This window comes from Anabrus simplex, chromosome 7 (genome assembly GCF_040414725.1).
Source record: "Anabrus simplex isolate iqAnaSimp1 chromosome 7, ASM4041472v1, whole genome shotgun sequence".
Lineage (NCBI taxonomy): Eukaryota > Metazoa > Arthropoda > Insecta > Orthoptera > Tettigoniidae > Anabrus > Anabrus simplex.
The window spans coordinates 336,189,092-336,206,377 of NC_090271.1; the positions used below are offsets into that span (position 1 = coordinate 336,189,092).

The 17,286-nt window shown below is 38.6% G+C and overlaps 1 protein-coding gene across 2 annotated transcripts in view; it reads right to left on the minus strand.

The window, feature by feature from the left end:
* LOC136877159 (U2 small nuclear ribonucleoprotein auxiliary factor 35 kDa subunit-related protein 2) overlaps positions 1-17,286 on the minus strand; it is a 129,475-nt gene that overhangs the window by 77,990 nt on the left and 34,199 nt on the right. For both annotated transcript variants that reach the window (XM_067150972.2, XM_067150971.2), the window contains exons 5-6: positions 15,754-15,792; positions 15,554-15,666 (exon numbers count right to left, since the gene is read on the minus strand). In XM_067150972.2, coding sequence (XP_067007073.2) covers positions 15,554-15,666; positions 15,754-15,792 — 152 coding nt within the window. The remainder of the gene's footprint in view (positions 1-15,553; positions 15,667-15,753; positions 15,793-17,286) is intronic.

The following is a 17,286-nucleotide window of genomic DNA, read 5'->3' on the forward strand; positions in this document are numbered from 1 at the left end:
CCACAAGGTTGAGATTATGGAGAACTAGAAATCCTCAACTTGCTGGTTGGATGCTACCAACTGAACATCTCCCTCCAGGACACGAGGAACATTGGTCTACATGAAATCGTTGAACAGGCTTCGCTCTGGGGTTGGTAGATCAAGAATCAATATGGTAAAGTGGGCTTTCCTGGCACATCCAGACAATGTGAATGTGGTGAAGACCAAACCACAGCCCATTTCATGAACTGTAGTAAATGTCCTTTAAGTTGCATAATAGAGGACTTGATGGCTGCGACACCTAATGCCCGTAGTTTGGCAAAATTCTGGGCAGACACTATTTGATATGTATGTCATTAAGTACCATTATGCTATGTAAAATGTATGCTTCTGATACGAATAAATAAATAAATCTGACCGTTACATGTTGAGTTTAGTACGATGCCTCGAAACAGGAGTTGAAGCACAAGGGCATTTCCGCAGGCAGTGCATATTGTTCCAACACAACACAAATCACTGGCTAGCATATTTTTTCTTGTCTCTGGATAGAGTCATGGAGATGAAATGTCTCTCTTTTTACAGGGGCATAGCCAGAGGGGGGTTAGAACCCCTCCCCTGCACCCCCTGGAAAGTTTACAAAAGAAAATATACAGAATCTGACAATAAACAAGCAGAACTGGTGGCTCTTTTGAACATTCACAGAGACAAAATTGTAAAACCAAAAGATATCTTGAATCTATTTTTTAAGATTTGGATTGCAATCTGAACATACCATTCGCCGTAAAACTATTCACTTTGATCACAGTATTCTTGTTCTGTATTTTAATATAAGATTTTGTAATGTACTGGTAATGCAATTTGAATAACAACATAATATACTTGTATCAGTGTCCTTATAATGACACTCATGCATGCGCGCACCACACACGCACAGGCATTTTGTAACTGTAAACCCCCCTCATCGGTTGATCTTGGCTACGGTACTGCTCTATTAGCCTATCACCAAACCTGAAATCAATATCAGTGTCATTTTCTGGTACGTCTGCACCAAAATACGTCATAATTTCCTAACTATGCTTTGTGAACCACTCGACTCGCATTGACTTGTTGAAGCCACACTTATAAGTGATCGTGATCAACCCTTAAGTATCCACGGCATATTATTTGTATAATATCATGAGCTATTTGTATTTAATTTATAATTATCACTCTTTCTTAATCTGTTTACCCTCCAGGGTTGTTTTTTCCCTTGGACTTAGTGAGGGATCTCACCTTTACCGCCTCAAGGGCAGTGTCCTGGAGAGAGAAACTTTGCGTCGGGGGTTACAACTGGGGACGAGGACCAGTACCTTGCCCAAACCGCCTCACCTGCTATGCCGAACAGGGTCCTTGTGGGGGATGAGAAGATTGGGAAGGTACAAACAAGGAAGTGGGAAGGAAGCGGCCGTGGCCTTAAGTTAGGTACCATCCCGGCATTTGCCTGGAAAAGAAGTAGGAAAATACAGAAAACCACTTCGAGGATGGCTGAGGAAGGAATCGAACCCCCTCTACTCAGGTGACCTCCAGAGGCCGAGTGGACGCATTTCCTGCCCTCTTACCAATTTTCAACTTTTGTGACAGAGCCAGGAATCGAACGCAAGCCTCTGGGGTGGCAGCTAATATGCCACCCACTACACCACAGAGGTGGACATAATTATAATTATGTGTAGTTTCATAGCATTTTACGTTTGAAACTATTTATCTCTTTTGAGTTAGGCATTAGAAAATTGAATCACAAATAAGTATTGAATATTAAAGAATTTAAAGTGTATGTTAGAGAAGAATAAATAAATAATGTTGCCTATGTTGAAATACAATGAACAATGAAATATACAGAAATAATTGTAAAATTATTCATGAAGTATATTTGGGGCTTATGCCGTAAATTAATTATAAACACACTCTACGCGTTTCAAAAGGAACCTTGCCTTTCTTCATCAGAAGACAGCAGAGAAATGAAACGACGTATTGAACATTGCTAGGAGAAAGCAACAACGAACTTACAATGGTGCCCTAAGATGTAAAAGGGACGCCATTTTAGGCCCATGCTAGAGACAACGAAAGACAACAGTAAAGCATCATTCTCCAATGGTTCTGATAATAGATAGCCATGATTCACTGAGGTTGTAGCCTGTATCACGGTTAAAATGATCAGGGTGTTTACGTATTTCAACCGCCTCCCTGATAATTCTTGGGCGATACTGCTTTATACGGGCAAGAACATCCAGTTCTTGGAACAAGACATCGTGACCAGGTGTTAAGGCATGATCAGCAACAGCTGATTTATCAGGTTGGTTGAGTCTGATACAACTGGTATGTTCTTTGATGCGAGTACACACCGTTCTCCAAGTCTGCCCAATATAAATCTTGCCACAAGTACAGGGAACTCGGTAGATACCAGGTTGTTGCAATTTAGGCAAACTATTCTCAGTTGGTCGCAGGAGTTGCCTAATCTTAATTGATGTTCCAAAAACAGTTCTTACGTGGTACCTACTAAGATTTTAGCAATACGATCCGTCGTGTTATGTATGTAAGATAGTTAAGCAGTTCCTTTTACATCCTTTTCCTTAACAGACGTCCGCTTATGCATCGATTTCAGAACCGTTGAGATCAAAGCTCTGCTGTAACTGTTGCTCTCAAAGGTGGTTCTCAAGGTGTTAATTTCCTCTTGTAGAGCTGACACTTCACAAATCCTTCTGGCCCTGGCAGTCAAGAGTTGTAAGGATACCATGTTTCAGGGCAGGGTGACGGTGAGAATCTATGTGGAGATATCTATTGGTGTGTAGGCTTACAGTAAATGCTGTGTCCTAAAGATCCATCCTCTTTCTTGATGACGAGAACATCTAAAAATGGTATTTTGCCATCAGATTCCATTTCCATGGTGAAACAAATGGAAGGGTGCTGGCGATTAAGGTGATCCAGAAAGTGACCAAGATTGTCTTCACTTTCCGTCCACACAACGAATGTATCCTCCACGTATCGCCACCAGATCTTTGGTTTGCAAGGTGCCGACAACAAAGCTTTCTCTTCGAAGTTTTCCATGAAGAAATTAGCCACAACAGGAGAGAGAGGACTTCCCATGGCCACACCATCTGTCTGTTCATAATATTTCCTATTCCATAGAAAGTAGGAGGTCATGCACTGATCACCTTAATCGCCAGCACCCTTCCATTTGTTTCACCATGGAAATGGAATCTGATGGCAAAATAGCACTTTTAGATGTTCTCGTCATCAAGAAAGAGGATGGATCTTTAGGACACAGCATTTATCATAAACCTACACCTCCATGCAGATTCTCACCATCACCCTGTCTAGAAACATGGTATCCTTAAACTCTGACTAAGCACAAGATCCATTTAAAAAATACAGTAAAGACAAAGTTCAACTATTGATAAAAGTCTTTGCATCCTTCATACAAAGCAACGTGTTGAACACCTTGTCATGAAACCTTTGGTACTATATAAAAATGTCTTTAAAATAACCAGCACATGAGTATAACATAGGTCACATCAAAATCTATATATATAAAGTAAGAGTTTTGTCTGTACATTGCTCAGAATTTAAAAAGAATTGTATTTCTGTATTGGTCGTGTCCACAGTAACAAGGAAATGCACTTTTTTACTTTCCGGAATTTTTGTCTGTTTCTATGTATGTATGTATGTATGTATGTATGTTTGTACGTTCGTACGTACGTGCATCGCGAGAAAACGGCCGAAGAGAATTTAATAAAAATCAGTATGTAAAGTCGGGGTATAAATCACTACAATCTAGGCCATAAATCATTTTATTCACCTTGAGTGAAATGGTAGTTTAGGGGAAGGCCTAAAATTTAATTCTCAAATATATTTGTTATTAATGGTGCTATTGATAAATACTACATACCTAAAACTTTATAGAATTAAATTTCCGATCATTTATGTCTTATACATTTTTACCGTACCGGCTAAGATAAGAAATATTCGTGAATTTGGATTTTTGTAGCTAAGTCAATATCAACGCCCAGCCACCAGATAATGGGTAAACAGAATGTAATGAAAATCGGTATGTAGTGTCGGGGAATTAGAAACTACAGTCCAAGGTATAAAAAATTTTATTCACGCTGGATGAAATGGTAGTTTAAGAGAAGGTGCCTAAAATGTAATTTTTAAATACCTGTTATTGGTCCTATCGAAAAGTACTATATAACAAAAGTTATAGAGAATACAATTTCCGATCGTTCATGTTTTATTCAGTCTTACCATACCGACTATGATAAGAGTGGTATTTGAGTGTCGGAAGGAAACTAAATCTGAAGACCTACAATATTGACAGCTCATAAAATTGGTCAACAATTACATTACACTGACCACTGTTTGTTGTGATATTCTTTGTCTCTTTTGCTGCCAATCATCTCCGATAGATGGGGTTAATGCTGTGTACAGGATTTGGATAACTTTCTTCTTTAGCACGCTATTCCTCTGGTTCATACATTTTCTGAAAATGCAGGTACGTAACACACTGGTTCTTCATAGTATTCCAGCAATTCGGTCCCTATTCTGAGGCATTGATCGGAATGAGTAGTGTGCGCACTTAATGGAATAATAGTATAGATTGGTAGCATAGTAATGTTCTTTAAAAATGAGAAAATGTGTGGTTTTTCATTTAATGGCAGCATTCCTACTGACGTCATTGTAATCACCTGTGTTGATTTCAGTTGGAAAAACCAGTCTTTCTGAGGTTGTAAAAAGGCAGGTGGAGAATGAGTGTCTGCCATTATAAATGAAAATTCTTCAACTGGATTGTAAATGATGGTAGGCAAGAGGGCCTACCATTACAATGAAAATTCCCTAACCCAGTCTTCACATGAGAAAAGTCGTACAGTGACTTCCTCATCACGTTTCTGGGATAACGTTAAGAGCTACTCAATTTAATAAAATCTTACTTACAATGTGTACACTACCTACCCTAGAATTCCGTAGCGAAGCACGGGTACATCAGCTAGTATTGCTTATATTGTTTTAACTGTATCACTATATCTGTGGACTACACAGATTTAATGCATCATGGCTTATAAAATAAACTGACCGAGCTGAAGTTCTTGACCCAGCACTTGAAATTATTGCACCCATTTTAAACTGTATGCATAGATCATACAAGTTATGCCAACATAAAAGTAGTTTAATAAAATGAGTCAGAAACAGGCAGAGTTTTGATGAATTGCACAAGTTGGTTATGTTGATGAGGGGCTGCCTGGCCGAGTCGGTAAAGGCGTGCTCGGTTCGCTCGGAAGGACGTGGGTTCGAATCCCCGTCAGAAATTCGTAAAATTTAAGAAACGAGATTTCCACTTCCGGAGGTGCATATGGCCCTGAGGTTCACTCAGCCTACACCAAAAATGAGTACCAGGTTAATTCCTGGGGGCAAAGGCGGCCGGGTGTAGAGCTAACCACTCTACCCCATCACGTGCCGTGGTTAACAATGGTGGAAGCTTTTACCATCCACTCCTCCAAGGGCCTTCATGGCCTGTAGGGAGGTGTCTTTGTCTTTATCTTTGGCTATATTGATGTTTTTGACAATGTGGGCCTGATAAAGTGGAGACAAAACTGTGAGTGAAAATAGATAAGTGTTGTGTGTAAAGCAATGTGTACAGACCAATCTGGCCACTCACCTCCTCGCCCGTTCTGTGCCGTCTGAATCCCATTAAGTGTTGGAACTAACTGAGCTCTGTGTTACAAGGTCATTGAAAGTTGACTTGGAGGAGAGATTGTAAGGGGTTTGAAGCGGGAGGAGGGGTGTGAGGTTGTATTACTTTACTTTGGTGCCTTGTAATAAAGAATTGTCGATTATTTCTTCAATAAGTATATTAACTTCCTCCGAGATTTCATTCAAATTATACACCGGGTTGCATTTTTGATCAATATTATAAAAATGTTTTCAAAATTAATCAGTGGGCCACCTTTGTTACTTAATTGGAGAATTTGAAGATCTTGCTTTATATCTGTAAACTTGTGGTCAGTATCCACTCTATGAGCACCCATAGCTAAGAATCTGCCATATCTCGATGCCATAACATGTTCTTTATATCTAATAGAAAAATAATGCCCTGTCTGTCCCACATAAATTGCAGGACATTGATGGCAATTCAGCTTGTAAACATTGGATCTCTGAATTTATTTATTTTTTTGCTAGTGGCTTTACGTCGCACCAACACGGATAGGTCTTATGGCGACGATGGGAGAGGAAAGGCCTAGGATTTGGAAGGAAGCGGCCGTGGCCTTAATTAAGGCACAGCCCCAGCATTTGCCTGGTGTGTTAATGGGAAACCACAGAAAACCATCCTCAGGGCTGCCGACATTGAGATTCGAACCCACTATCTCCCGGATGCAAGCTCACAGCCGCGCGCCCCTAACAGCACGGCCAACTCGCCCGTCTGAAATTTATTACTGACATTATTGATAGTGTGATAATCATAAGAAATGGTGAGCATTATTGTTCGTTGTTTTACAGGAAACTCTTACATTGTCTTTTTTTAAACAGTCCGGCTCCATGGCTAAATGGCCTTTGGTTACAGGAGTCCAGGGTTCGATTTCCGGCAGGGTTGGGAATTTTAACCATCATTGGTTAATTTCGCTGGCACGGGGGCTGGGTGTATGTGTCGTCTTCATCATCATTTCATCCTCATCAAGACGCGCAGATCACCGCCAGGCGTCAAAGCCAAAAACCTGCACCTGGCAAGCTGAACTTGTCCTCGGACACTCCCGACACTAAAAGCCATACGCCATTTCATTTTAAAAATATTTGTAATTTCATAGATCTTATTATGGCTGTAGGACATAACTGTCTTCTTCTTAATATCCTTAGATAATGTCAAAAACGATTTCCTCTGAACTTTCCTAATAATTTTGTTTACAAACTGCCTATTAAACACATGACATTCAATTTGTTCTTTTGATCAAAGTCTGGCATAGGTATCCTATACTGTATGCCCTATGGATCAGACTATAGAAGGAAGCCTTCTTGTGTTCTTCTGGATGCATCCATGTATTTACATGGATTTTCTTGAAAATACTACGATTAATAACATCAAAGGGATAATATTTTGGTTAAGGCGACAGTCCGGAGATAAAAATCGATAATTTTGTCAGTTTGGCAAATTTATTTTAATGACTGAAATTGAAAGGATTGAGTTTCTTCTTTCTTGTCACAAAGTTATTCCATTGAATTCAAACCACTTATAACTTTAATAATGGTTTCTTTGCCAGTCTGCACCATGGCATCTGCTTTGTTAGGTAATGATGTCATTGTCATGTTTCCATTTAATCAAATATGCCTGTTCTTTGCAATTATCCATCCATTGGATGGGCCACCAGCCCCCTCCCCCTCTCGTGATATATTTATACACAATCAGCTGTAAGATCTACCATATTTCTGAATGAATTTATAAAGCCTGTTATGGACTAATATTCAGTACTCGACTGTCACTGAGCAACATTGTATGCTTGTACTGGCACTCCTGATGGTACTACAATAGTGCCAACAACTATTAGTTTTGTTATTCTTGTATGTTTAATGCTTTTTGTGAGTTCTGTGGAGGTAACCAGTCTGTTTACTTATGTGAAGTACACGCAAAAGTAACCTCTTGTAGTTGCGTATCAAGATACTATTATTATTGAAAGATAGTGTGCTGTAATAATTGATAGCTTCTATCCAAAGGAGTAAACAATATACATAAACATAAATCAGCCTTAGCTAAGCGATGAATGGCTGAACTTCTGATAGGAAAGAGATGGGGATCAGCTATTACCGAACATGAGTCTCCATTGAAGAAACCTGGGACAAAAGGTCCTGAAATGTTATCGGAATCAGATTGTTCTCATCAGGAAAGTGTCGTATCAACTTCAAGCCATGCAAGTCCTGCACCTATCACCAACAATCATGACATGACAGAAACTACAATCCCCATAACGTTGACTCAGGAAAAGTTGCATTGTGGAAAACAAAATGCAGATGAATCATTTTCTGTTTTTTGGAGGAGGAGAAGAAGAAGAAGAAACAAGATTCCAGAGTTCTGTGGTGGTAGCCAGTCTGTTTACTTTTGTGAAGTACACGTGCAAGTAACCTCTTGTAGTTGCGTATCAAGATACTATTATTATTGAAAGATAGTGTGCTATAATAATTGACAGCTTCTATCCAAGGGAATAAACAATATGCATAAACATAAATCAGCCTTAGCTAAGTGATGAATTGCAGAACTTCTGATAGGAAAGAGATAAGAAAGAAAAGGAAGGAAAAACATACGGTTATGGTGACTTTAAGGTAATGAATCAGGAAGAAAATGTTACTTGAACTTTGCTTAAATTTTCTCACCAATTGTAATTTTACATTTTAATCCCATTTTTCTCCCATAATATTCTGCCAAATGTAACAAAATTTGTAAGGTATATGTATTACAGTTATATCAGGAAACCTGCGTATGGAAATTTTGATTGCAGAATTTTTTCAAACAGTAGGAATTTTTAAGCCCAAAATTTTAGAACATAGAAATTACACAAACTTTAGTAAGATATATCTCCTTATATAAGTTATATACAGAAAAATCGATACTTAGTGCTTTTTAAAGAAGTATTATCTACCTAAATACAAATTTCCATGTTAAAACCCCTACATAGGGTCGAAACCAGTACTGTAGCATAATAACTGCAATAAATAAGTATTGATAGGTGGAAGTCCTTTCCTATTTCTAATTGTATATCTCAGGAGTGTCGCCTTAAGACATGTGGATGACACTTTTGCAATAAATGATCAGAGTCGTACTAATGGGGAGGAGGTATTGGAACAATTAAATAAAATGGACTCACAGATCAGGTTTTCATCCGAAAGAGAGAATAATAAGGCATTATATTTTCCTTGACATTACGGTCATTAATTACTCGAATAAGCTTAGATATAAAATTTTCAGAAAACCCACTCAGGCAGTGAAAGTAATCTGACAAGGTTCCATGCACCCAGAAGCACATAAGAAGGCTTCCTTCTATGTCTAGTATGTGCAGCTAAATCAAGAGTGGCTTTTCAATCAATTGTTCCTCATCTTGACAACAGTAAAAATCTATTCCAAGGACTGTTACTTTATGGATGTGATATTATCCAAGAGTTGCTAAAAGCTTAAACGTCGCCGGTGATGCATGGTTCTCTTAGAACTGAGACTTCAACAAACACAGGCATGACATTTAGTTTGGGACGAGCAGAACAATATTATCTGATTACACTGTGGTAAACGGAAGCCCCCACACTGGTGTAAGATTCCCGGGAGCACTACATTATCGCAGTTGGTATATTATCTCAGTAAATTTTGTCGGGTAAACACAAAATATGTCACCAGAGATCTTTTACATGCTGACATCATCATCATCATTATCTTTACAGTTCCAGTTCCCCAGATACTGTTGGCGAGCCTCTTCTGCTGTCTTATTGAGATACATTCTGTTGTTAATGATATCTTCCAGTGTCCTTCCCCGATCTGCAATGTCCATCCAGTGAGTTCTTGGTCTTCCCATCACCAGTTTTCCTGCCACATGTCTCTCCAAGTTAACATAAGCTGTCATCATTGGCTCCATCCTCATTACATGCCCAAACCACCTCAATATGGACGTGCTGATCCGATCTAACAATGATGTTTCAATCCCAGCTTCCTTCCTAACCACATCATTCCTTAAATTGTCCGGTTTGGTTTTTTGAATTGTGGACCTAAGGAACTTCATTTCAGATGCCTGCAACCTTGATGAGTCTTTTTTAGTGAGGGTGCAGGTTTCAATACCATTGGTAAGATTGGTATCAAGTACTGTTTGATCATCACCAACTTTGATTTTGTTGGTAATTTGAGATCCAAGAGGAGTGTTCGTACTTGCTGGTAAAAGTGAGAGCCCTTCTGCACTCTATTTGCCACTTTCTGTGTGGCTAGTATATCTCGAGATATTACACTGCCGAGGTACGTAAAGCTTTCCACACTTTCTAGTGGATGGTTTCCTAGCATGATGTTCGCTGGTCGTCCCTCTCTGTTTATTGCCACCACTACTGTTTTGGGTTTGCATATCTTGAGATATTTATGACATATAACCATTTAAGTTTTTCCAGTCTGTCACTTCCAATAATTTCTACATCCTTCCTGATCTTGGTGAGGTAATATGAAATTTCAAGAAACTTGGAAGACAAAAAAGGGATTATAGTCAGGAAGGGAAAGTGATATCAGAAAGGTACTGAAATATCATTTCACCAGCCGTTGTGAATGGATCAGAGGAAAAAAGAAACACAGAACCAGATATGGAAGCCTGCTTAGAGGAGTTCACTATCTCCAGGACAGAAACAAAAGCAGAAATAAGAAGTGTGCTGAAAGGAAAATAGCAAAGTAGACGAAGTGAATGCACACATGATCAAAACAGCAGTGATGCAGGGTCTGCAGTGGCTACATAGAGTGCTTAATGCAGTGGGGAAGGACAATGAGATACCTGCAGATTGGAACAAGGGTGTTACCATCCATTTGTTCAAGAAAGGGAGTAGGCGAAAAATCACCAACTATAGGAGGATAACTCTGCTGTCACATTGGTTGAAAATTCACAAGAAGATACCGTATTTAAATGGGCTCCACATAAACATACAAATAAGAATGGTCAAAGACTTGTTGAACTCTGCAGAGAACACAAACTGATCTCAAAGCCCACCTACTTCAAAAGGAGGCCCAACAAACTTAAAACTTGGAAACATCCTGATTGGAGAAAAGGGGAATGGCAGCTGGATCACGTATGTATGGACAAATCCTTCCACAGAGAAATCTACAATGTTAAAGTATTAAGAGGAGTAGATATAGGTTCAGATCATTTCATAGTCAAAATCAAAATTAAGTTCACACCACTAAAAAAGAAACCAAAATGCAATAAACGAAGGAGGAACTTTGATCCACACCAATTAATTAGGAATGATAAATACAGAGAGATCACACGAAACATACAACTGACAGATAACTTAGAAGAACTGGTTCCAATTCTCAGACAATAAGCTGAAAATTTAGCCCCATTGAACACACGTAAAAGACATGCCTGGTGGACCTCAGAATGTGACAAAATTCATGAAGAAAGACATCAGGCATGGTTAGAATTTCAAACACACAAAACAGAAGAAAGTGCAACCAACCTCAAAAATATCAGGAAAAAGTTCACACAAATTATCAGGCAAACCAAGAGACAATCACAGAAAGATCTAATCAACTCAATAGAAGAAAACTACCACAAAACCAATTCCAGAGACTTTTAAAAATGTTTGGAAGACAAGTACAAAAATTTGCCCCTCCCACATTAATGCTGAAAAGTGAGGATGGAAAAACGACACATAATGACAAGGAAAATACTGAAATCATGGCAAAAGCATTCATTAAACTTTTGAATTGTGAAGAACCCCACACATTTTTAGCAATTAATACAGACACACCCATCAAAACCCCGCCTGAACTCATAAATCCCCCAACAATCCAAGAGGTGGAAACAGCACTCAAGGAGTTGAAAAATTATAAGGCATGTGGAGAAGACCAAGTTTTCGCAGAAATGTGGAAATATGCCAGTGATACAGTTCGAACATCCTTACACATGGCCCTAACAAAAATCTGGATAACAGAAAACTTCCTCGAAGATTGGACCACAGCCATAATCCACCCACTCCACAAAAAAGGAGATAAAAGCAATCCAGATAATTACAGAGGTATCTCTCTCTTAGACTGCACATACAAGATTTTCTCCAGAATCCTATACAGGAGGATCAGAGAGCAACTAGAGGCAGAATTAGGTGAATACCAAGGAGGCTTCAGATCTTGGAGAAGCTGTGCAGAACAAATCATCACTTTAAAATTAGCCATAGCATATTACAAGTAGCAAAACAAACCTCTTGCAATAACCTTCGTGGACTTTAAAAAAGCTTACGACTGTATCCATAGACCTTCAATGTTGAAAATATTAAGAAACTTTGGGCTCCATCCAAAATTAATCAAATTGATTGAACTCACCTTAACCGACACTAAATCAAAAGTCAAGTTCAGAGGGGAATTCTCTGAGCCATTCATCATAAAAACAGGCTTAAGACAAGGAGATTGCTTGTCACCACTGCTGTTCAACTGTGCCTTGGAGTATATAATGAGGGAATGGTACAAGAGTAACTCAAAGAACATCCGAATTGGAAGACCCAAAGACAACATAAGTTTAAATTGCCTAGGATTTGCTGATGACCTTGCTCTCTTGTCCAACAATATTCAGGAAACCAGACAACAAGTTATATCACTACAGGAAATAGCACAGAAAATTGGTCTTGGAATATTTTTTGAAAAGACAGTAATCATGTTTACTGACCCACCACTCCTACACAAAATTGCCATAGGAAACCAAGAAATCAAAATTGTAGATAAATTTAAATATCTGGGAGAAATCATAACATATAACCTCAATGAAAAGCCAGCATGGCATAACAGAATAAATAAACTGACCAGAGCACAATATGTCACCAAGAATACCTACAACAAAAAAGGCCTGTCAATAGCAACAAAATTAAAACATTACAAAACAGTCATTCAACCAGAAATAACATACGCAAGCACAACCATCTTCAAAACAACTAACTGCACAAATAGACAATATACTCAAGATAGAGAGAAGAATCATTACAACATGCATCAACAAATCGTACCAAAAAGATGGACACTGGAGAGTAGCTTCTAGTGAAACAGTCTACAAGGAAATAGAACCAGTAATGAGCACAATCAGGAAGAAACGCATTTCGTTTTTTGGACATCTAATCAGGACACCAGAGAACAGGATCATCAGGAGAATAATAGAAAAATTATGGTATAGTAAGTGCAACATTAAGTGGATTACAGAAATCAAGGAAGATATGGATGAACTACAAATTACAGTGGATGACCTAAGAAACAAACCCGACAAAATCAAGAAATACACAGACAAGCAAACCAAACTGCAAATCAGAATCAACAAACAGACAATAGGAAGGGTGATTTCCAATGAAGAAAGAAGGATAAGATCAGAGAGAATGAAGAAGTACTGGGCTGACAGGAAACTGAAAAATTCTTTGTATAAAGTTGGCTAGAGTGGTCCAATGAAGGCCATAAAATGTAAATAATAATAACAAAGACTTCGAATTAACGATGTTTTACTATATCGCAAAACTAACATCAGATTTTGCCGGTGTGTCTATTTCAAGTGTTTACATTGCACGAAAAGAATTATCCACCATCGGTCGTGTTACTGTCCAGTAGAAAGAGACCACGTGTGATAAATGTTTTAGACCCGTATTCACCAACGTCGGTAACTTTTGCTGTTATCTTAGATTTTCAAAACTCGGATATGTCATTATTTCGGATAACGCTCACTTCCGTATTCACCACAGAATTTATTATCTCGTTTTACCAAAACTAAGTTCTCGTTTCAATCTCAGTTTGAACCTCATTTTTTCATACTGACGTACAGAAAACAAATGACTACGTGCTGCCACCACTATCGAATTGTAAACAAGTTTTTGATTCCATTCGGGGTTTGCAAATAATTTACATAAATTATGTCCGCTATTGAGCAGAAATGGAGAAAGAAGCCTAATGTGATTTTCCAAGAGAGTGAATTGTTATTGAACTTGGTGGCAGAAAGCATTAACAAAGGGAATAAGAAAAACCAATTATAGCCTACACACTGTACGTCACTCAAAAAATAAGTCAGTATTCCTTCATTCTTCATTAAAAGTCACCCAGTCGTGTACCATACAAGATATTAGCTATAATCGAGAATTCATTTAGGCCTACCTATGTGTTGGGAATTCCCGGTTATGTTCGGAAGCTTTAGATAACCTAAAATGTGTCTGAAAATCAGAGTCGTCGCACGTTCTTTTATCCATCTAGGACGTTTTATTGATTGCATAATCTTGATCATATTACTCGTCCCTGTGATTTTCTCTTTCAATTAGATATTCCAGCCGTCTACGGGCGTTAGACGTGGAGTGTGACTAACTTGTAAGTAATTTAGGAGAGGATTCTAGTGATGCAAGAGACAATCAATCTTCCCATCTACAGGGAATCGAGCCTATTGCAAGTTCAGATTAATGAAATATCTGTCACGTGAGTAGACCTACTTGCTCATTTTCATGGAAAATATATTTCATAGCAGTGATATTTGCGTAAAGACCATGTGGACCTCGCGGAGTGATACGAAATATTTATTTATGCCTAAGTTACTCTTCCAATGAAAGGAATTTTAGTTCATTTCATTTTTTTCAAAATGAGCCTTTCTAAAATGAGGGTGCGGGGATTATTCGGGTAAATACGGTAATAGAGCTAAGGCTGCAAAGTATTACAGAACCACAGTTGGATGAGGAGTAGTATGGCTTCAGAAGATCAACTATAGATCTTATATTCAGTGCCAGAATGCCAATGGTAATGTATTGGAAGAAAGGCAAAAACTTGATCATGGTATTGCTAGATAATGAAAAGATATACAACAGTGTTGCAAGAGAGATGATGTGGCAGTGCTTACACAAGAGGAAGGTGCCTGAAGGATTACCAAAGAAAGTCCAGATGTCGTACAAGGACTCTACCAGCAGCATGCAAATTATGAATGATATAATGAAGAGAGTTGAGGAAACATCAGATCACATCAACGCAGTTGCCTTTGCTGATCACATCATGATTTTGGAAAGAACAGAAGATGAGGTGCACGCAAGACTTGACAAGTGGAAAGCCAATTTTCCAGCGTTCCGTCTCAAGATCAGCAAAACTAAGATGGTGGTAATGATAGTAAACAGAGACAGCTGACCAGCAAGCATAACCAAGAGACCACCAGTTGGAGACTGAGGGTAGTTTCATCTACCTAGGCGGTATTAGTCTCCACAAACAACATGGCCACCAACAGGGTGAAAAGGAGTTGTGAGGACCCTTCTTTAAAGCAAAATTATCAATGTTCGACAGCTAGTTCATACTTGACCTATGGCATCGAAACATGCACTCTCATGAAGAGAGATTCATCAAGACTGCAGGCATCAGGGAAGAGAGACTTGTCAAGCCTGCAAGCATCAGAGATGGAGTTTGTGACATACTTTACCCAGAAGAATAGGAAGGGCAAGTTATGAAATGGGGAGGTGAGGCAGGAAACTGGGACAACAGGGTCAGTATGTCCAAACTACGATAGTTCCAAAACATGATGAGGATAGAGCCTACGAGAACAGGCTGAGGAAAATGTCAGGTTGGAAGATCTAGAACATGTTGGATGGTTATAGTCAAGTTAGGGGACGGACACTGCATGATGTCATGAGGATATTTATGAATACAGGAGAGTGGAAGAGGCTTATCAACAGCACATGGGAAACTGGAATTGTAAACTGATGATGATGATGATGATGATGATGATGATGATGATGACTTCATGAATCTTTTCTCAAACTCCAAGATATTAGATTGTAGGCTTTTAAGTTCAGTAAATTATGGTAAAATAATTGTAATTCAACATTAGCATGCTGAACATACCGTGAACATCGATCTCCAAATCGGCATGCACCTGTCTTGGCGAAGAATGGACATGGAGGTTTATCAGGATGCGTAGCAGTTGAAACAATCATTTCAGTAGGAAGCTCTCCTCCCTAGAAAAACAAGAAAATGTGTTGATTACCACCATCCCTTTAAGTTATAAAAGTTTTACATCAACAACATAAGTAATGTACTGATACCTTGTTTATATAGTTGTCAATCTGCTTCATTAGTTCTTCCTGGAAATAAAATAAAACACAAAAATTAATAAGAATTCTAGAAGATAAACAACATAACAGTATTGATGTATCCTACCGCTCATTAATTTCAATACACTGTGACTCTTATCTGGTATTCAAGATATGAACACAAAACAAAATTTATTTCTCCAAAAATATAATTATATAAACTTAAGATTTAATGATTGCCTCACAAACTCAAGACAGGCGATCAATCAGTTTTCGCAGGTATTTTGAGTCCATATGATTCCATACATCCTTAACTACGTTCCAGAGATGCTCCTTGCTGGATATAAGAACTTCCCTAATACGTCTGTTGACTTCATCTCAGACCATTTCAATGGGATCACAATCCGGGCTTTGGGACAGCCAGACCATATCTTTTAGTACTCTGTGTTTTTTCTGTGATGCAATGCACATCTTACAGAACGCTGACGATGCTTAGGGTTATTATCCTGTTGTAAGGTGAACCCCTTCTCCTTTAAGCACAATCCACATGGTATTGTATGATACTAAAGTATGCGGTGGTAGTGCTTCTGATCCATACGTCCTTCTATTTTCACAATGTCTCCAACTCTACATCCTGCAAAACACACCCAAAACATAACAGAAACCCCACCATGTTTAACTGTAGGTAGAATGCACTGCTGGGCCACCTTTTCCACTTTACATCGGCGAACAAATATCCTCCTTCTGGTTCCAAAAATATTGAACTTTGATTCATCTGTAAATAACACTTTCTTCCCCTCTTCATGTGTTAAATTATGTTTTCTAGCTCATTAGAGTCTCTTCTTTTTATTTATGGGTTTCAGAATGGGTTTCCTTGCTGCCACATATCCTTTTGAACAGCCTTCAATCAGTCTCCTGTTTACTGTTGCAACATATATTTGTTTCTTATTCATTTCTACCAATTCTGAGCAAATTTGTGGCACTGTTTTGAACCTATTTATCTTACTAGTAATTCTGATGAATTTATCATCACTTTAAGTGGTTTTACGAGGTTGTCCTGGTCATGGTCTGTCCTTATTGCTACCTGTTGTCGTCTGTTGGTGAAGGGTGTATTGTACTTCCCTACAGACACGCTACACTGTTTCGCAATTTGACGAATTGATAAACCTGCTTGTCCAAGTTCTACAATAATTGAAACACGTTTACCTATGGATATTTCCATTCCTGGAGCCATAATAACGAACTAAGGAACTGAAATGCAGAAACCAAATAGTAGGCCTATGTATCTTAGCAATACTTGAAGTACACTGCGAACATCAGGACACTACAGGGAACAACAGAAGTGCATCGATTGGACCTTCAGTTGTCACCTAGGTAAACAAACATACCAGTTCAGAAATCTATTGTTGATGTATACAAAATTCTTTTGGGGTAATATTGCATCTAGATGGAAACAAGCACATAAACCTGACATGTTTACAAGAGTTGTACTATTCCTTTGCTTACTCAATACCATATCTATTAGGTGTGTTGAGGAGTAGGGTA